Source organism: Fragaria vesca, linkage group LG3 (assembly GCF_000184155.1).
Source record: "Fragaria vesca subsp. vesca linkage group LG3, FraVesHawaii_1.0, whole genome shotgun sequence".
In the NCBI taxonomy this organism is placed as follows: domain Eukaryota; kingdom Viridiplantae; phylum Streptophyta; class Magnoliopsida; order Rosales; family Rosaceae; genus Fragaria; species Fragaria vesca.
This window is the reverse complement of record NC_020493.1, coordinates 6,049,910-6,070,596: the sequence shown is the minus strand read 5'-3', so window position 1 is coordinate 6,070,596 and position 20,687 is coordinate 6,049,910. Positions and strand designations below refer to the sequence as shown.

Genomic DNA, 20,687 nt, shown 5'->3' with positions numbered 1-20,687 from the left:
GGTGATCACATCGACCCCCGGGGGCCTGCTTTTGACACGGACCAGAATGCAAAATTCTGCCAGAGGCAAAAATTTCCGGCAAATAGTTACTTGTGATTCCTTGATGCTTAAAGATGTTTAGTACTTTTGTTTGTCTTTGTACTTGGTACCAAAGACTCATATCCTCCCAAGATGGTTCAAGTCTGGATGGATGGGCACCAACATATAAAGTCAACAACTCTGTTGGACAATCTAGACAAACTGCACTATAGAGGTAATGGCTCCCTCCTACCAGAGACTCCTGTACTTGGAAAGTTTTCTGACCCTGCTGTTGATCTTCCAGTAGCAATACCTCACCCTGCTTGAGATTTAAACGTGAAGCTTTGCTTTTGAAAGCTTGACTACTAGTTTGCTCAAGTTCAACAATCTCTCCTTGTCCTTGCTGGTGGCTAGATTGTTGGTAGGGAACCAGACCATTCTCATTCTCTGCAAGGCAGAACTCCATCCTACGCTTCTGAAGACGAAGGCTATGATCTGAAACTAACGAGGCTATTGACTTCCTTGGTGGTCCATTCCATTGCACAATGGAGTTGTAAGTCGCCAAAAGTATCTGTAGGGTTCCTAGGTCACCCCAATTTGCATTTCCGAACTTGTTCCATATGCGGTCCACTGGTGAAACACTGACTTCAGCATGATTTTTAATCCATTCAGCCACAGATCTGTAAGGGTTACTTGAGTTTAATTCGAGTGTGCTAAGATCACCACCTACTTTCACTACACCTCCATACTTTGAATCTAATACCAAAACGAAAACAGAACTGCTATTTGCAGGTCTACTCTTGTTCAAACACCTAGAGACAAGTATATGAAAACCATAAAAGAGGGCTTCACAAATAATGGGAGACGATAATTTCAACTCATTACCTGCCAATATATCTTGCTTAAATAGAGCAAACTCCATAATCTGATCCCACTGTACTTGCTTATCACTCCCATTTTTCGACATCAAAGCCAAACCACTCAGCTCATTAAGCCTTCCCCTTGCTATCGCCTTTTCCACAGTATAAAACTTTGATCCAAGACTGCGTGGACAAGTTACAGACATTGGCGGCTGTCCTCTTTTATGCCAAAATGCATGCCATAAACCACTCACTATAGCATGAAGGAAGTCCTCCAGTGCAAGATACTCATCTTCATTTGCATCACCAGAAACATAACTCGAACATGGCATTCGCAGTAGTTGCTGAAACAAAACACCCTCCAACGCCAAATCCAGCTTGCGCAATTCATCCATCATAAATGGAGCACTAAAAGCCTGCTCCCCATTGGCTGAATCTTCGCACGAATTCTCCAAAACCCAATCTTCAAGACTATGTGTGAACAGTTCCAGGTCCACAAGTTTCCTAGCATAGTCTTTTAAACCCTTAAACACTCTTTTCTTAGAAGGAGCAAACTTGCTTGAAGCTGAATTGCCAGACACACTATGTGTGGACATAATAGAACCCGACCTCCGAAAACTACTCCCATTTGAGCTATGGCCTGGAGATAACTCCAAATCATTTTGCAACAAGCCAGATGTAAACTTCCTGAAACTCCCATTCAAAATTTCCTCAAGAGATGCATCAAAATCACTCTGCTGATAACCTAACTTCATTGCTAACACTCACAACAACAATACCCAGAACCACAAAAACAACAAGAACCTAATTCAGAGATCTCTAAGCAGCCTAAAGCTAACATTCTCCAATTTCATCACAACCCAGAATTTAAAAACATGGTTTTCGCACAATGCATAAATGTCACACCTTGAAGATGTGAAGCATCACTGAACCCACTAAAACGTGCAAAATGTACAGAAAATGGATGAAAGAGAAAGCTTTAAAGAAAAAGAGATAAACTTAACTCTGGAACCAACTCCAACCCAGATCTTTAAACTTCTAAAGCATTGATCTTTGGAAAAATGGGTGCAAATGCAAATGGGTTGTGGTTCTTCTTCTCAAAGATGGGTGCTTTTCTGGGTTGGTGGTGTGGGTTTTGGGGTACATTTGCTTTGGAGGGTCTGAAACTCTGAGCAAGTCACAAGATTGGTGAAGAGGGAAAAGTGAGGAGGGATGCAATAGAATAAGGAAAAAGCTGAGGCAGAAGTGGCAATTACAGCGACAAGAAGCAAAGAGCTTAAGGCCGATAGAAACCCAAGTGACCTTTGTCTCTCTGTACTCTGTCCCCACAACTCTTTGGTAGTTGGACTTGGTGGTCCCATTTTCTTTATTTTTCAACGTTGTTCAAAACTGAAACAATTCCCTTCTCAAAGAGAAAAACACAAAGATTGTAGTAAACATTCTTAAATGAATCAATCCAAAAAACACATGAATATTGAAAGAAGAGGGTGTTTGGTAGTTTGTCCATGGATTGATATAGATCACCTTATCACTACTTAACCTTACTTAAAGTTTGTTTACTGTCTGCAAAGAGCCAATTTAAGTTTATGTATCAAATGCGATTATACATTGTATAACTTCTGTTCAAAGAAAATAATTAAGAAAAATGGAGCTTTAAGGGGAAAATGATGTAGATGTGACTCAATTGATCATATAGTTGACCAAAAAAAAAAAATTGATCATATAGATGAACACAAGACAATGAAGACATGAGCTTTTCTCATTTTTGGGTTGAAAAGGAGATGTTTGGGTTTTGCTTATTGTCAAAATAAAGAACCAAGTAAAGCTTAGATGGGTGCCAAATTTCGGGGGTCACCTAATCATTTCATGTAATGATCACAGAGGATGCTTTATTAACGTGACTGATTCAACATGACACTATCTGAATCTTGAAGAATATCTTAAAATTGCTTGTTGGGTGGATATTAGAGATCCCTTGTCCACAAAGCCAAAGAGATTAAGAGCTTAAATTATGTGTTAGTTGCTTGGAAAGTGTAGCAAAAGATTATGTAATCATATCAGATTTACATGTGGAACATGTAGCCAACCAAAGGAGAATGCATCTGTTCTGGATTCATCAAGGAATGGTTGCTACAGATCCAAGGTATATCAAACTGAGAATAATATCGAAGAAAATAGACAAAGATTTTTCTGAGAGAAGGCAGAAGGCTAAATCTCTTTATAGGAACCTCAGAACATATCTTCTATAATGAATCATGTTCTGGGCTGGATTCATTTCCTACCCCAAATCCCCAATCAAAGACCAGAAAGTGAAGAGTAAGTTAAGAAATAGGAGAGAAACAGAACTGCTGTCAAGTTGTAGTAAACAAAGTTCCATTGATCAAAGGGAGTTAAATTACAACGCATTTCCGGGAAGAAAAAAAAATGCCCCTCAGCCTGCTGACTTCTCTGAAGTAATCCATTCTTTTGCTGCTTCCAAGTCGGGAAGCACAACTGCACCAGATTTCCTCCATTCCTCAGCATCAGATGTCTTAAACCTATCCAGTAACAGTCCATGCATCCCAATACTTGTTGCTGGCACATAGTCTTTGCGCATGCTGTCCCCTATGTGCAGAACCTCTTCTGGTTTTATGTTCCCAGCCCTCTTGAGCGCAATCTCATAAATCCTGGGGTCTGGTTTCTCCACACCTTCGATACCAGAGAACACACCGAAGTCCCATTCAGATCCCTGAACAAAAATTGATAGAAAACTATCACGACAACATACAGGACAAATTATGGAAAGATAATCCTTCTCTATCCCGTAAGGGTATTGATGTGCATGTATGTAAAGAGTGTAGTGTACTGCTCTCCTAACAGAATATTGGTTAACAGCTTCCAGTATTAATAGTGGTTTTCATTCAAGTGAAGTGACTCCATGAAAATCAGTGGTTCGAAATACAGCACGCAAGCCACTTTTCACAAACTATTACGTGTCTATCTAATGATGCCTGCAAATGCATGTATTACTTCGAATGTTTCATTTGACATCCAATCAAGATCGCAAAACATAAAATAAATACAACTAAAATTATAGTTCAATGAAAATGGATCAAGTAACAACAGCATTAGATTTCGAAGTTTAAGATACTGCTTACTGGAAAACTGAACTATTTACCTGATTTAAACCCAAAGCCGGAAGAATGACTTCCTGATACCGGTATTCTGCATTGCTAACAAGTCCAACTTTAAGACCTTGTTCTCGGACCCATCTCATAAATGGTTGGGAATCAGGAAAAATGCTATAAGGAGCAGCAGAACCAAAGGATGCATATATGCGCCGAAACACTTTCTCAAATGTCTCCTCATCATAATGATATCCAGCCTATTACCAAAACAACATTTGCATTTCATAAAAATAGAAAACCATGAAAGCAAATTTGATAGCTGATGACTGCTTTATCATCACAATAGTGTTTTCATTATTTGGATTAACAAATTATGTAAGTCATTCAGAAGCACCAGAAAGTCATGTAAGTACCAAATCTTGTGTCTGATAAACAATGATTGGAAAGACGCTAGTTATCACCAGCAGCCATACCAAAGGATCTAATGGTAATTCAATTATCTTACTCTGATGAAGGAATCTCTGACGCAAGTTTTCCACCATACAATGTTGGGCATTTTGGCAGCATGCCCAAAACATGGATAATTGCTGGCCATTTCTTTATAAGCAAGTTTGAAGCCCTCATGCATCCTTTTGTAGTCAGGGCATGGCTGCCCTACAGATTTGGCTGCCATGCAATAGTAGTCACCAAGCTCCCCCTTGTAAGCTATCAATGTACCAGTAACATCCACTGTGATGCACCGCAACTTTGACAACAACGACATTATAAAACTGTTGTATGGTGAATCCCCAAAATTGAAAATATTGAGAAACTGTCTGATTAGGTGCTTCCAGTATATGCTAAGATGAAAACTCCATATAGTGTTGCAGATCAATGGACCTCTTACGCAGTTCGAACAATCCCTGCATAGAGTAGAGATATTAGGTGACAAAGAATACAGTTTGATTTGCATGCAAGGAGTCGTTGACTTAATTCTTTAGCTTTTATTTGAAGCATTGCTGTCTAAGTGATGCCAGAATGGGAATATACATACAGAGAACTCGAAACAAACTATGGACCAGGGTTACCATCCCTTTGACATAAATCACACTGTGATTCTTTATTCTCACTTTGTTCCTTGCAAATACAAGCTTCAATTCAATATCATTTCAATGTACAAATTTGGAATAGAAAACATTGAGCTGTATCAAATTTTTAAATATTTACATTTCCTACCTAGCATTGCTCCTAAGATACAAATATGAGAAACCACTAACTGAGACCAGAAATCAAAGTCCCAATGATATTGAAAGAGCCCAAGCTAACATACAAAACCCCATCTGTGATATTGTTGACTATCAAAGCCCATGACTCAACATTTGATTTTTGATTAATTAGTGGGACATACATCTTGAATCTAATGAAACCCAACTTCTGTTTCAGAACGAAAAATCAGACTTTCATCTTACCCAGATGTCCAAATCCCTACAAATACTATTTGGATCAGTAAAGTTTCATACTTTCTGTTCATCCCACAACGACTAACAAAAAGTTTACACCTCCATGAAAAATGCAGATACTACAATCCATTTCACATATTTGCCAAAAACCACTCGATAAAAAAAAATAAACAAAAAGCTTCCATTATCAAAATGAAGACAACAAAAGAACCAGATTCAAATCACAAAAGAAGAAAAGCAATAAACAATCAGCAACAAGTCCATCATCCATGACAGAAATGCAGCTTGAAAATGAAATTTTATCAGTTCAGTTCAACTCAAATTGACACAAAACCAAGAGGAACCCAGTATTCCATAACCCAAGTAGATTGAAAATACCGAACAAGAAGAGAATTTGAAGCTTACCCAGATGCTAAAACGTGGAGGAGAATCTAAAATGCTTTGGTGAAAACGCTAAGTCCTCAAAGTTAGCTTCAGCATCACATTAAGAAATGAATAAGGTAATAAGGTAGAACAGGCTCATGGATTTTTATATGTAACCAACCCAACAGTTAAATCAGCTTCCTTCGTTCTCAAGAAGAGAAGATTAAATACCGCAGCAGAAGTTAATTGTATCTGCGTCCCTGGATTTTGCTGCTAGTTATTTGATTGCCTTATTTATATATTAGTTTTGAATCTTTAGCCCTCACTTTTATTTCTTTTAAGCCCCTTTTTGCAAGTAAACAAGAGTAAACACTATCTCTTAGTTTTGTACTCAAGAAAAGAAATGTTACTAGTATAGATTTATGTAAAAGGAAATTAATTTGTACTTTGATACAAGTAAAAGAAAATTACTTTGGCATGAAGCCAAAGACTTCTAAATATCTCATTGAGAAAATGTTAATAATTTTTTGTACATTTGGATTAGCTTCCCTTATTGGAATTGAAAGGATGAAGTGGATAATTTGTTAAAGAAAGAAAGAAATGAAGTAGTTTTCTCATGTGATTGCTCTCTATTGAATTATAAAATAGAGATCACCATTGATCTGATTTTGAGTCATTCTTGAATTTTGTGTTGCAAGTAAAGTGTGAAGGAAAAATGGAACTTTGGGGTCGCAAGTACAAAGTGAATAAAAACTTGAGGGCTCCAATGCAAAGTCCGTAGTTGGATGACGGAAAAGGAAGAGGGAAATAACCAAGGACAGGAAGAAAACCGTGGACGCTTGCCTGTGGTATTATCAAGCTGAAAGCACATTACTCATTTTCCCGTATCTGGTTTTCGATTTTATCCCAAGATTCAAAACCAATCCAACCTCCAAGACCATGAGCTCCATGAAGCTAACTTGATTAACCCATGAGGAGCTAGCTTGAATAACACATCACAAGGACATCATAGCGTAAAAATTTTGGTTGAAAATTCTACTATGTTGCTCGATATTCCCACTAGCAGCTATTCAAATGAAAACTTCCATCAAGGAATCCATAACTATTGTACAACTGAAACATCATGTAGCACATATTGAAATAAACCCACAAATAATCCTCATACTGAATTTCATCAGGCTTAAAGTGAATACCTGGAGGAATTAAAAGTTGTGAACTTGTAACAGAGCAGGAATCCATCATGTCTTTTAGAAGAAAATCTTACAAATAAAAGTACAATCCAAATGTAGCATTTTCTGAAAGTCGTATCTAATCAGAACACAATAACTAGGCCTCAGCTGCAGGTTGTGTCACCCCACTCTTGACCAAGAGTTTGCTCAGTGCATCTGGTGAGACAACCTGGTACTTCACCTTACCAGAAGGCAATACAAAAACCTCAGCCAATTCAAGCTTGTCTGAGGTTAGACTAGTGCTGTCCATTGTCTTACTGAGAACCTTCAGTGCAAGCTCAACTGCCTCTTCTCTTGTTATATCATCCTTGTAGTCCTGCTTAAGCATCGACTGTGCTGCCTGGTTGTTTGCCCCAATAGCTGCAGCCTTCCAGCCACCATAGTTTCCACTTGGGTCACTCATGTAAAGCTGGAAACCATAATTCTTGTCCCAGCCTGCAAATAGAAATGAAACGCCAAATGGACGGAGCCCACCAAACTGTGTGTAGCCTTGTTTGGTGTCACAGAGAGATTGGACTAGCTGTTCAACGGGCATTGGCTCCTGGTAAGAAAATGTATAACGCTGTGCTTGAACCCTAGCAGTGTTGATAAGGATGTTAGCGTCAGACATTATTCCGGCCACAGCACATGCAACATGGTCATCAATCTTGTACATCTTCTCAGTTGATGTAGAGGTCTGAAGGAGCTTGGAGGTCACCTTCTTTTCACCTACTAACACAACCCCATCTTTCGACAATATCCCGATTGCAGTTCCTGCATTTCCAATGGCTTCCATGGCATACTCAACTTGGTAGAGACGGCCTTCTGGGGAGAAGATTGTCGTACGGCTATCATACCTTCGAGACATTGTATATCACTCTGAGAAGTAGCAAAAAAAAATATGAGAACTATCAGTGCGCACAAGAATTCTATAATACACAATTACATGAAAGGATAGGAACATCTGTGTTCATGAGATACTGGTAATTTGTATTCATGAAAATACCAATTGTAAAAATGACAACTTTTAAATGACGGAATTCCTAAATGCTGTCGTCAGAGATGTTAAACCAGTCAATATAGTTTATGATGAAAATAGTAAATGCATGAAATCCCTCTAAACTAAGCAACCATCTTCTCTCAAATATATATGGCATCTTGATCCTTGGATAAACAAAGTGTGTTATACGAACACAGTTCTGAATTCATTAAATAAACCATAACTACAAATTAGATACCAAACCCTTTTCAGGTGAACAACCCTAAAGGCAGAATGCGGAAAGAAAAAGGGAAGGAAAATATTTCATCAAGATATTGAAAACATAACTCAGTGAAAACTATCCAGCTGAACTTTCATTAAACAACCACCAGTTAAAAAAGACAAAACACACAGAAGATGTGAACCAAAAATGCCTACAAAAGTTTATAATAAAACAAGCCTACAGATGAAAACCAAAATAATGGCCAATGTTTCGATTTCCCGACACAATCAAATAGCGAAAGGGTGGTGGAAGGTGCCACCTTCGGCTATATCACTGAAATTCTGGTTTTCATTAACACAGCGGAACCAAGGCAAACTCAGTTCCACCAAAATATGATTATATCTGCAGGCCATTTATTTTCGGAAATTATTTTAGCCATTTGAACAAGTGGCAGAAGCTTCAGCTTCTCATGGAGCTTTCTAAAGCATTAAAAAAAAAATTGAAAACTGAGCAAACAAAGTATTTAATTTTCAATCCTGTAAGTAATGTTTTCTGAAGAGAATGACTGAAAACATATAACTCTCCAAACTAAGAACAAACAACAATATTCACAAGATTAAGAACTTCACTACCTTGATGTTACAAGAGATATATGGACTTATTTCACTCATCATTTACAACCTATATTATACATCGATGACCAAACCAATTTACCAAGATTAAACTTGGAGCTGATGCATTATTGATTGATTAAGCTTTCCATGTAATCCACATACATATTTGTAATCCCTCCAGAGCATCCCTCGACTACCAATACTTCACATATTTACCAAAAGACACATAACCCAAGCAGTAGAAAACCCATCTCAATTTCCACACACAACCAAGCTATTGTTTAAACCATTCAAAGAGTACAAAAATTATAGTTCAGCATCAATCAATAATAAGTACTCGACCAAGAACAAGGATAGCTCAAGCACTAAAAACTCCGGAGTAGAATCACACCCAGTAAAACCAATGAACCAAATTAGAAATAACATTTATTTCAAAACTTGAAACCTTATTCTCACTATCCATACTTAAACCCTAAAACTTAATTAGACTCTAATCCCCTACTTAAACCTAATCGACACTTAATCTCATCATCAAAATTCAACTTTGATCGACAAACATACAGAACCCACTATTGGGTTTTCTCAGTCGAACCCAAAACTCAAAGACTGATACGAATTTCGTATAGTTTCTTAGCTTTTCGAAACAAATCAAACACACCATTGACGAAAAATTATTCAATATAACCAAAATTGAAGCTATATAAACACATATATGTGGGTAGAGGGGAGAAAAGTGGGACCTGAGAGGTGGATCTTCAACAATGGCGACGATGGTCTGAGAGAAGCAAAGCAAGAGTTTTGAGATGGTGAAAATCTGAAAGAGGGAGAGAGCTCAATGATATAAAGGAGGTGTCTTGCGCACAAAGCTGGGTATGTGCAAGTTCGGACGGGCAAAGCCCAAACCCTTTTAACCCGACCCGTTTTTTTGGTTTCAATTGTCAAGTTTGAAACTCTCCTCTATTTTGATTATGAAATATTTAGAACACTTATCCAACCGTTCATTTAAAAGTCTTCACTTGACCCTTATGAGAAACTTTTCCTGAGTCCTAGAATGTATATTGGTAAAAGCTCGACTAAATCGGAGTTTTTAGTAAGCGTATGGATAAAAGAGGATCATGTCTAAAACCAATTCGAGCAAGAGAACATATCCTTGAATCCTTGATACAGCTCCACTATACCAAAGCTGAAAGGTTCGTTGATTCTGTACACAGATTACTTGGGAGATAAACGCCTATTTACAAAAGAATATCATAGACTACGCATTCCTTGTGGGTAAGAAATAATCGGCAATACTAGAACCCCGTTTCACTACATTTTGCCGCTTGTGAGGCCTCAGCCAAGCACGAAGTTCTTGTTGAATTTCTGGTGGCAACTCATCAATCACAGAGGGGTCAATTTCGTCAGTATTGTAACTCCATACTCCCCTTCCTTGTTCAAATTGAGCTGAACCAGGCGCAGTAGAAGTCCCAGTTTCTTCAACAGGCCTTTCTTTTGGGATCTCAGATTGGTTATGTTCCAAACAATTATCACTTTTAGACTGAGGGCCTGCACAATAGCTCAACATTAGAAACAGACGGCCAAAGAGCGAGAGAGAAAGAGAGGGGGATGTGGGACACTGAACTTACCAACAGATAGTGGTGCTTTAACATCTTCAGTATTTTCTACATGTTCTAGCTTCTGTGGAGCAGAAGATGGATCTTGGTTCTTAAAAAATCTCAATATTGATGAGGTTCCCTGCACAAAGTATCAACCAAAAGTTAACATAAGTTTTTTAAACGCAAACTATAGCACTTGGACTATGAAGCATAAAGAGAACTGCTATTGTTGCATAGTATTGTTACTCTGCAATTTCCTATTTCCTAATAGACCCTCAAGTGATGACTTCATATGTGCTTTGGCCTAATACCAATGCAGTACCAGTTGGCTTAGCAGTCAAGATCAGAAAGATTCTTTTGGTCTAAAACTTGATCTTAAATTTCTAAACATTTTACCGTGCTTCGCTGTTCTAATATAACCAAGATGTGAAACTTTGAAAGAAAGAGAATTAGAAGTTTTTTCTTTTTTTTCTTTTTTTTAGAAAAGAGCTTTAGGAGTATAAACTGCTGATTGAGGTAGTGCGTGCCACATAAGCACACCCAAAGCTTTGCCATGAAATGGAGAACAAAAGTCAACCCTTTTGAGGTAGTATACTTGTTTACAATTGCCCGATACACACCACATGAATGATGTCAAATTAAATTCGGATGACATTCTCTTGATGTATAGAGAATTTTAGTAACCAGTATATCCTTTTAGGTCAAGTTAGGTAGCATTTTCTTGACAGGATTGCAATACGATACAATAAATGGACATCAAAGATATGATGAAAAGGTGTATGTGTACCTTATCTTTCACCGTCTTCCTTTTCTGCTCCTGTTTATTGAAACCACGCATGTTCAATTTAAAGGAATGGTCACCAGAATGAATTTTCGTTAGCTGACTAGCCTGACTCTGATTCACTCCTGAGCGGGTTTCACTCCCTACATAGGTACCCCTTGTTATAGAACGGAAGGGGAAACATGTGGGATAACCAAGAGTTATGTTCAGTGCAGGATAATACCTGAGGTTGACAAGGTTAAACTTTTGTGGATGGATTCATCTTCTGCTTGATTTTCCGAAGAGCAACATGGAATCTGCACATGAAAGATTATAACATGATTAGCATATTCCCCAGCAGAGAAATCTGTGTATGAATCATGAGATCATGGAATCAAATGAATGCAATCGGCATCACATAGCATATCCATCGTAGCATACAGTAGAGTGGACATACCAAATGGGCTTACTATGTGCTGGTGCAGCAATTTGATGGAAAAGTAACTAAATTCATAACTGAGATGATGACAGAAAGAAAGTACTGTAGAATGAGAACCAAGGACTCGGAGAAAAATCAGAAGGGAGGAGCTTCCTTTGTTTCCACAGAGAAAAGTCCCTTACTTGGAAGCAAATTCGTATGACATAAGAATCATTTACATCCAAACATAGAGATACAGATTTAAATACTAACCCAGTATATTAATTTAGAACACAAAATGCATCTAAAATATTCTATCCTATAGAAAGTATACAATACATTATGGTTGTTAACATTCAACACATAAAAATTTCTTGAGTTGAGTTGCATTCCATCAAAATGATGACTAAAAAAAAGTAACTAAAATACCTGGTCATTCAACAAATCGTTTTTGTCCTCCGGTCTATGCAAACTAGGATCAGCATACTTGATCCTAGTTTCTTCACAAGGTAATTCGATCTGCGGCTTATTTACATTCAGTTCTGAGTAGTTCTCATTACCTGTATGCACAATTCATTGTTCAGAGTGAAAGAACAAGAAACACTACAATAAAAGACAAAAGCAACTAGTAGATTAGCAACACCTGAAGGTGATGGAGGAGCAGATTCTTCAATGAAATTATCGTGTAATTGCTTTGTCGAAGAGGATGGCTGATGACCATGAAAGTATTTTGTAATTGAAGCTGTTCCCTGCCAAATTACATTGTTGTAACATATTAACTAAGAGTTATGTTTTACATTATTGGATTAGCAGTTTGATTTCAGCAACACCAACCAGCAGATGATGATCATAAGATTTACTGACTATTTTAAGGTGGTAACAAAGTGAGTGACTATCAAAATCTGGAAAATGATGTACAGGTTCTGTAAGTACAAACTGCAAATTTGCTGTTTAAGTGTTTGAAGTCGTTCTAACTTCTGCGTATATAGGTGACCAAGACTAGAGAGAAACTTGAAAAAATTTATGTGGATTTTGGAACTGGTAAAGCCAATGGCCAGCTCACCACAATACACTAAGAACCAAGATTGTATACTTACTGATGGTATGGGAACAATTTTACTTGCTGAAACTGAAAGGGATGTAATTCCCCATTGGTTATTGTGACTTCCTTGGGTTTTGACTGTGAATAAACCCAAGTATTCACGTAATGCAGCTTGAAATAGATTAAAAGCATCTTCTTGTATCTTGGCAGCCCCATACCTTAGGGGGCACGATTTAGAAGGGAACTTCTTGTGTGAATCTGAATCACTGGCCTGATGGATGAATCATGATTAGAGCAAAACAAAACAAAATGAAAAACATCTACTAAAACCTAACATTCATGAGAAAATAATGATGGGTTAAAAGAGGTTCAAAATAGAAACTAGATAGGTACCTTGTATGCGCTGGCATGCAGCGTTAGTGTATGAGCGATACGTTTGTTTTCATGCAGGTCCAATTGAAGACGTTCACTCAATTCTTCACAAAGTTCATTAAGCCAGTGTTGAACCTGCAATATGAGACAGAAACCAAGTAAGAGGACCCCTGAAGAGGATATCTTCTAGCGTTAGCATATGTTCTTACACCAACACAGGAGATGTCAAGAACGAACACCAACTACTGCAAAAAGTACTAATCCACTGGAGAGAATCACTTACAGAAGAAATCGTCTTCAAAGCCTGAGGTCCAGGAAATGTCTTCCCTGAACCATGGCTCTTTGGAAGAAGGCGCCCCTCAACTTCTTCGCCACTTATCCCCCTTGCAATATTCCATAACCAGGTACTGCATCAAGAATAATGATCGGAAATGAGATCCTAACAAGCTATTGAACAAGTTACCAAAACGAGATATAAAATATAATAGTGACTATGAATGTTGGAGGTGCTTTTTTATATCATATTTGGCCTTGAGAATGAAAATTCTCAACATGTACAATATATAAATATGGTCAAATGTGTAGAAAATTGCAGGTGAAAACAATGTTCTTTTTAAATAATAGCACAGAAGAAATTTCAAACTCCATGAAAGCTAATTACCCGGTTTTGATTCCATAGCGCTGCTGTAGCTTTTCCTCTGAAAACTGCAACAAATCTCCGACAGTGTTAACACCCAGGTCAGTCTGTACAGAACTCCCCAGCTTTCCTCCAAGCTGTTTCCTGCACATAAAGATTGCTACTTAACCATGCATTCTTCTTTTGCAAATTGTAGTGACTTTATGACATATCAATTTGACACAAGTGTTCTATGTTCTGGATGAAACATAAACCTTACATTTTCTTGATTGGCAAGGACTCTAGCAATCCTTTCACAGATGACAACGGCACAACAGTTTGTTGTGCAGGTTTATTCATACCACTTGCAAGTTTGGCCAGCATCTGATTACAAAAGCACATGTGAGCCAAGTCCACAAATAACCAAATTCTTCAAAAAGGTTAAGTGTCTTTGACACAAGATAATCACTGTACGGAAAGGAAAAATGAATAACTAAAACTACAGGACAATTTCATTTCTACCTTATTATGAGCAATGCCAGCTGAACAAGTAAATTCTGTCTCCTTCAATACTAGCAACCTAAGTTCTGCAACAATGAGAGCCCCACAAGCTAATAGCTTATCACGGCGATCAGCATTGCTACTGCAAACCCATTTCCTCACATTTTCTTTTGCTTCACTGCCATCCTGAATCAAAGCCAATTTCAGCGTAACAACTATTCTGACGCAAAACAAACAAACTTAAAAGTAGTGGAACCAAAATTTACATTTAGTTATTTGCATACCAAGTGGATAGTGATGTAAAGAATATTGAACAGCATTTAGATGATTAAAACAAAATAAAATTGAAATTCCTCTATCGTGAAGGACTACTGGAAACCATTCCTATATATATCTCCTTTATTGTAGGGCTCAGTTGATAGTTCTACCTCTAGTAAGGTTAAAAACTGAATAATATATAAACACAAACCCCGCCCAGACGAATGATCTATGGTATCTAGATGATTACTACTATGTTGTGTTCTGCAAACTAATGGATCTTTAAAAGAGCAGAGAAAATGAAAGAAGGGTAATCATCGTATGAACTTTTGATAGATTCTGGTTCACCATTCCATATAGACACGCAATTAAAGAAATAATCTAAACCACCTATTTATCACATTATGTTATTTTATTAAGGACCAGATAACAAACTTTGGTATAATTAAAGTATAATTCTCTGTCCACCCTTCAGACATTTAAGTTCAAATTGATGCAAACGTAGGAATGCATTGAAAATACATAAACAAAATATAATGACATCTCCAAAGGCATAGTATCCAACCTCATTATCAAGTCCCAAAACATGTGACTTGAGAGCTTCCTCCTCAATTGCTTCCAAGCTTTCTGGAGGAGCTTCAGCTAACATAGTTTCAGCTGCATCAGTAAGGTCGAGATACACTTCATCAATTGAAGCCCTCTCACATCGACCCTTCCTTGATAAAATAGAAACAACCTACAAAATTAAGGAGGTTCAGCATGAATTCAATTCTCTATGCGGATTACTAAAAAGAACTTGAGAAATTGATGTCTCTCAAACACTAGAGACCTCTGAACCTGCATTCCGGAATGTGTTCAGGTCAGCTTTACCGCGTGCAACAGGGACTTGAACCAGCTGAATTTCTGGGCAGACTCTTTTTGATTCATCACCGCGCATTGAACTGCAAACAATGCCATCATTGTTGTCTCAGACAAAAACAAAACACAGTTGTCTATAGAGAAACATGTACTAGAATTATGAACAACTAAACATGTATGTACCGTTTCACACCAAATTTCCGGGCCTCATAGCTGACAGCAATCAAGCCCCCACCATGCCACGAGTTATATTGCACCACAGCCGTAGGTAATCCCCTTAACTCCGGATTTTTTCTTTGCTCCACTGCAAAGTAAAGCACAGTTTCAGTTTGCATAAAAAAACATTCAATCACCCAAACATGGGGCAATCAGAGAATAAAACTTCTACTTCTACCACCATGAGTTTCCAACAGTCATTAGTCAACACATTACAAACCCATGAACCCCTCAATTAACATTAACCGATAAACGTAACGATTCAGAAAGACTATCTAGGTATTCAATCTACAATCACAGATTAAGAGTGCACTGAACACATCTCCAAAAAACACTAGAAATTCCCATAGTTTTCAATCTTCTTGAACAAAGCTACGAAATTTATAAATGGGCACCACAAAGATGCATCCCTTAACAAGAAAATCGAGATGGGTGTGTCTTAAATTGGAATTTCATCCCTGCCATTTTACTCAATTGCAAACCCTAATAGGAAAAATTCACAATTACAGAGAAGAAATAGGGAAATTGAGAGAGGGGAATGAAGAAACCTTGAACGTAGAAGCAGTCCATGTCTACATGAGCAATCACTCTGGAATCCGATGTCTCAGGTCTTGCCACTGGCATTTCTTCTTCTTCTTCTTCTTCTTCTTCTTCTTCTTCGTTCTTTTCTTTTCCCTCCAATCTTTCTTTCTTTCAAGGAAAAAAAAAAAACCAAGTTTATATGCCTACGGCGGCGTAAGTTAGTAGAGGACATACGGGATTCTGCTAACGTACACGCTGATTCCATGGGTAGCAATATTAATTAAGTACGGCTATTAGAACCTCTAAATTTGCTCGAAATACCTCTCTAGCTCTTTACACCTTTTTTTATTTTTAAAAACAAACATTTGCTCATTAAACCTCCTTTCAAATTCTTAAAATAACTTTAGGTTTGTTATTCATATATATTTCAATAATTTACTCATTATAACTCTTATTCGTTCTTTAGGCCTCCCACACTTAAATTTTTTTTTTCTTTTTACATGCAAACATCTATTTCAGACCTCAATTGTTTAATTTCTTTTTTCTTCTTCTATTTTTTTATGAAAACCTCTTTGGCAACCTCAATTCCTTGATTTTTATTTTTTTGGCATAGAATGCTATTATTTGATCAAGTTGTAAGAACAATTTTTCGATGACAACAATTTAAACAAATCATGAATCGTTTCACAATCAATTGCAAAGCAAAAAAAAATACATAAATTAATGATATGCACCCATAAACCTTTGACCTAGAAGAAAACCCTAAGAAGACCAATCTCGTCAACCACCACTCCATGAAGCAAGTCCTCGAGGAGAAGATTCATTCACAATAACTATTGAAGTAGGACCTTTCTCTTGTAAAATAGCGATGACATTTTCATATTAATGTTATAGAAAAGAAAGAAAAAAGCTATAAAAAAATATCCATATGCACCCAAAAACCTTCGACCTAGAAGAAAAACCCTAAAAAGACCAATCTCGTCGACCACCACTCCCTGAACATATCCTCGAGGAGAAGATTCTTTCACAAGAAGAAGAACAAGACTAGGAAGAAGAAGACCAAGAAGAAGATTACGAAGAAGACGTTTCCTAAACTAAACAAAAATCAAGAGGAAAAGAAGAAGAACATATCATGAATCGAAATAAAAATTATATTAATATTGAAAAAAAATACCTTGTCTGAAGGTTTTGAAACAGAGGATTGTGTCTTCGTCAATGGAGATTCTTCCATTAGGTGTAGTAATTCTTTAAGCAACGGTTGCACTCAGGTTTAGGGTTTATAGACTCCGTTTTGTATTGTTAACTTGAACAAAAAAAAAAGGAAAGAATACTAATGTGATTACAATTTTTTTTTTTTGTTGAAATTCAAAGTCTATTACTGTCATTTTGTATGAGGTTATATTTGTAATCCAATAAGTCAAAACATGTGGAGATATTGAGCAAATCTAGAAGTCCCAATAACCACACTCATATTAAATTACGTAACATTTTATGATAATGTGATCTTATTCAAGCATAGAACTGGGTTGAAAAAACTGATCGATATGACTTTTAACATAGGTTGTTCATTTACGATATAGGTCGATGTAGCTCAAGTGTTCATACGTACATAGTTACATACATATTTTCTTGTCTCCCAAATGAACTTCCGATACAAGAGCATCTCAAGTGAAAGTTTAAAAGATTTTTGCCATTGCTCACTTTCTTCTTCTTTTTTTGTAACAGATGGTAAGAAGGATGACAAGTTGGTAAGAGTGTTCGGCTTTCCAAAAAATAAGATAAGAGATGTTTTTTTTATCAAGAAAAGAACTTCATTAATAATGAAACTATTACGATCAATTTTGGAGCAACGAGTCTCGTATTGTACTTTAAACGACTTTTTTATATTGACATTGTTGAAGCCGCAAGATGCCCCAATTTTAAATAAGACCTAAAAACTAAATGAAAATGTATGTTTACCAAGACCGAAAGATAAACGTATTGCCCTCTTATCTTGCAAGATATATATGCCGACAACAGACTCAAACAAAGTAACTATGCACTAATACAGACATAACCATGGCAGACTAAGGTTGATAGATAAGACGGTCAAACTTAAACCCATGATATTGTCTGTCTCTGTCCCCTGCGATTTTTCAAGCAGTCATGCCTTTCCCTTATTCTGTTTTCTAAGCAGAAGACACCATGCGTGAAGTATATGGAGTTTGGATGACATTGTCGAAACTCTAAAGCCTAGACGCAAATAGCTTCCCTTCCACCGGTTCCAACTTGTAAACCTGTACACTCTTCACATCAGGCTCAAATCCTTTTTCCGTAACCAACAATAAGTCTCCTGCATGTGGACGATTACACAATATCTCATACCTAGACCTAGAGCAGATATGTTGGCGGCTCTGAGCAACAAACTGGCCTTTATGATAAACTACATCAAGAACTAATGGATGACGCTAACGGATGTATTATCTATTTGAGTCCCAGTAGCATCTGCGGAATTATAACGAGGGAGCTAGACAGGGTTGAGGATAACAATATGTTACTATACAACCTCATAAGCATTGGGATTCAAACAAGGGTCAGCAGACAATGCAACCATATTAATGTGCGCAGATCGATCTATCTGGTACTGCATCATGTAGGTTCTATATATGATTGGTGGAAGAATAATAGTATCTCCGGTAAAAGGGTTCAAGAAAGTCAGAACCAACTTGTCACTACAAGCTAATTAACCAACCAAGGGTGGAACATAATTCAAGTACACCCTTGTTGTTGTAATAATAAGGCACACCGCCGCACACAGCTCAACTGCCTTAGCCCTTAGCATACCTCCCTCTGAGATACTAAACAAGGCAGCATTGCTTTTGCTTTTGCGGTTTCTGGTGACCTGCATCAGTATAGGAAGCTGTTTGTGACATGATTTCCTCCATTGCTGTTTATGTTCATTAGCTGCGGATTGCCAATGCTTGCAAACTGCACTGAACTCGATGTAGTCAGAGATGAGTATCAATCTGTAATTCCAAAAGCTCTATCTCTAGGAAGCCATGCCCAACCTGCAGAAACTGAGGCTTCAATTCTCTACTTTCTCTTTGGTGCATGTGATTCCAGAACAACTACCCCTGCCATTATTCCTGGAGCGGAATCAATAAACAAATCATAACGTGTATATATATATATATAGAGCCGGATGAAATCCTAAATCACGTCGGAAACTAACGTATATCTCTCCTACAAGGCATGGGAACAATTTTACTTGTTCCGAGACTTTCCTTTATTTCTCTCGTATAAAGGATTCCGAATTAAGATGTGGTTTTGAAGATGAAACCATTTTACTTGCTGAACCAATTTTACTTACAGCTTTCATGTGGAAATAAGCTTTGGCCCCGAATATCAACTAGTAGGGTTCAATGGTTCATAAAGTTTCTGAATTGGTGGGTTACCTCTCGCCAATCTAAATTCCTTAGCCAAAAAACAAAACAAAAAAGAAATAGAGGGGATGTAATATATTTCCCATATTGGTTATTTTGACTTCCTTGGGTTTTCGACTGCTGTGAAGAAACCCAAGTATTCACGAAATGCCAGCTTCAAATAGATTGAAAAGCATCTTCTTCTATCTTTGCTACGCCATACCTTAGGGCACAAAATATGGAATAAGGAACTAGTTGTCTCTTTCTATGAATCTGAATGACTCATGACCTGATGGATAACTCGATCATGATTAGAGCAAAAACAAAACATAAGGGAAAACATCTATTAAAATCTCCATTATTTGTAAGAAAAAAAATGTTGGGATAAAAGAGGTTGAAAATAGAAAATATATATATAGGTATACCTTAACTACATTGTATGCAGTAACATATCACTAGTGACCTAGCTAGTGTATCCAAGTTGAAGACGTCGTCAATGGCGGAGCCAGAATTTGAGAAATCGGGAGGCCAAACAGATTAGCAACTAAGTTTGGGGGTGCCACACCTAAAAAATTTCATTGTTTCTAACAAAGTTGATTAAAATTAGTAATAGTTTCAAATGTGTACGTCAACATAAGAGTGGGGGGTGCCATGGCACCCCTTGGTCTCTTCTTAGTTCCGCCGGTGGACGTCGTTCACTCTATTCTACACAAAGTTCATTACTCAAGCCAGTGTGAAACAAAGAAAGTTGGGAATATGCACTCCCTTTTTTCTCTAATTTCATGAAATAAGAGTTCAAGTGATGAAAAATTCCTGATTTTTAATTAAATTCCCTCACTTCTTGACCCATCCAAACACACCATAATGCCTTATCCCCATGGCGGGACTACCATAACACCAAGTCACCGGACACTGGAGAACCATGACACCCAGGGGGAAAGTCTTGAAAAATCATGGAAGAAAGTCCTGGGGTTTTGTCTTCGATCTTGTAGATAGGAGGACGTACCAATCAAGTATATTAAATAAGCATGCATGTATTTATAATTGGAAATTGGCATATATATGCAAATTGTAGCGCTAGCTGCCATTCTAACCAAGGTTAATTAAAACTAAGATTTATGGCTTTAATCTTATGTGGCATATTATATCATCTAGACACATCACCAATTAAAAAGATTATGTCATGTCGTTCTTAAACTAAAATACAATTTTATCCATCCAAATTCAATGGCTCTAAATTATTTTGTCTTTTTATTTAAGTAGAAAAAAATTAGATTTAGTCTTATATATATATATATATATATATATATATATATA

General features: G+C 37.2%; 3 protein-coding genes across 3 annotated transcripts; all 3 read right to left on the bottom strand.

Annotated features, from left to right (window-relative positions):
- Positions 1 to 3,079: 3,079 nt before the first annotated feature.
- LOC101312128 (haloacid dehalogenase-like hydrolase domain-containing protein 3-like) lies at positions 3,080 to 6,111 on the bottom strand. The gene is made up of 4 exons (XM_004293790.1): positions 5,830 to 6,111; positions 4,491 to 4,887; positions 4,036 to 4,242; positions 3,080 to 3,606 (listed from the first exon to the last, which is right to left on the bottom strand). Exons 2-4 carry the CDS (start codon positions 4,746 to 4,748, stop codon positions 3,310 to 3,312), a joined length of 762 nt encoding a protein of 253 aa, XP_004293838.1. The 5' UTR covers positions 4,749 to 4,887; positions 5,830 to 6,111; the 3' UTR covers positions 3,080 to 3,309.
- Positions 6,112 to 6,832: 721 nt separating this feature from the next.
- On the bottom strand, positions 6,833 to 9,634 carry LOC101293855 (proteasome subunit alpha type-4-like). The gene is made up of 2 exons (XM_004293813.1): positions 9,552 to 9,634; positions 6,833 to 7,874 (listed from the first exon to the last, which is right to left on the bottom strand). The coding sequence occupies exon 2, from the start codon at positions 7,861 to 7,863 to the stop codon at positions 7,114 to 7,116; it is 750 nt and encodes a 249-aa protein (XP_004293861.1). The 5' UTR covers positions 7,864 to 7,874; positions 9,552 to 9,634; the 3' UTR covers positions 6,833 to 7,113.
- Positions 9,635 to 10,066: 432 nt separating this feature from the next.
- On the bottom strand, positions 10,067 to 16,071 carry LOC101312137 (DNA polymerase eta-like). The gene is made up of 16 exons (XM_004295468.1): positions 15,996 to 16,071; positions 15,415 to 15,535; positions 15,203 to 15,314; positions 14,939 to 15,109; positions 14,137 to 14,301; positions 13,895 to 13,998; positions 13,660 to 13,779; positions 13,282 to 13,405; positions 13,020 to 13,133; positions 12,682 to 12,897; positions 12,228 to 12,333; positions 12,014 to 12,144; positions 11,411 to 11,483; positions 11,194 to 11,330; positions 10,437 to 10,545; positions 10,067 to 10,356 (listed from the first exon to the last, which is right to left on the bottom strand). The coding sequence occupies exons 1-16, from the start codon at positions 16,069 to 16,071 to the stop codon at positions 10,067 to 10,069; spliced, it is 2,169 nt and encodes a 722-aa protein (XP_004295516.1).
- Positions 16,072 to 20,687: the final 4,616 nt, after the last annotated feature.

Coding starts and splice junctions, on each gene's coding strand:
- LOC101312128 (XM_004293790.1), bottom strand. CDS start 4,748: ATGTCGTTGTTGTCAAAGTTGCGGTGCATCACAGTGGATGTTACTGGT. Junction 4,243..4,490: donor TCAGAGATTCCTTCATCAGA/GTAAGATAATTG, acceptor TTTTGGTAATAG/GCTGGATATCATTATGATGA. Junction 3,607..4,035: donor CGGCTTTGGGTTTAAATCAG/GTAAATAGTTCA, acceptor ATTTTTGTTCAG/GGATCTGAATGGGACTTCGG.
- LOC101293855 (XM_004293813.1), bottom strand. CDS start 7,863: ATGTCTCGAAGGTATGATAGCCGTACGACAATCTTCTCCCCAGAAGGC.
- LOC101312137 (XM_004295468.1), bottom strand. CDS start 16,071: ATGCCAGTGGCAAGACCTGAGACATCGGATTCCAGAGTGATTGCTCAT. Junction 11,331..11,410: donor TTTAACCTTGTCAACCTCAG/GTATTATCCTGC, acceptor GTACCTATGTAG/GGAGTGAAACCCGCTCAGGA. Junction 10,546..11,193: donor GGAAGACGGTGAAAGATAAG/GTACACATACAC, acceptor TACTTTGTGCAG/GGAACCTCATCAATATTGAG.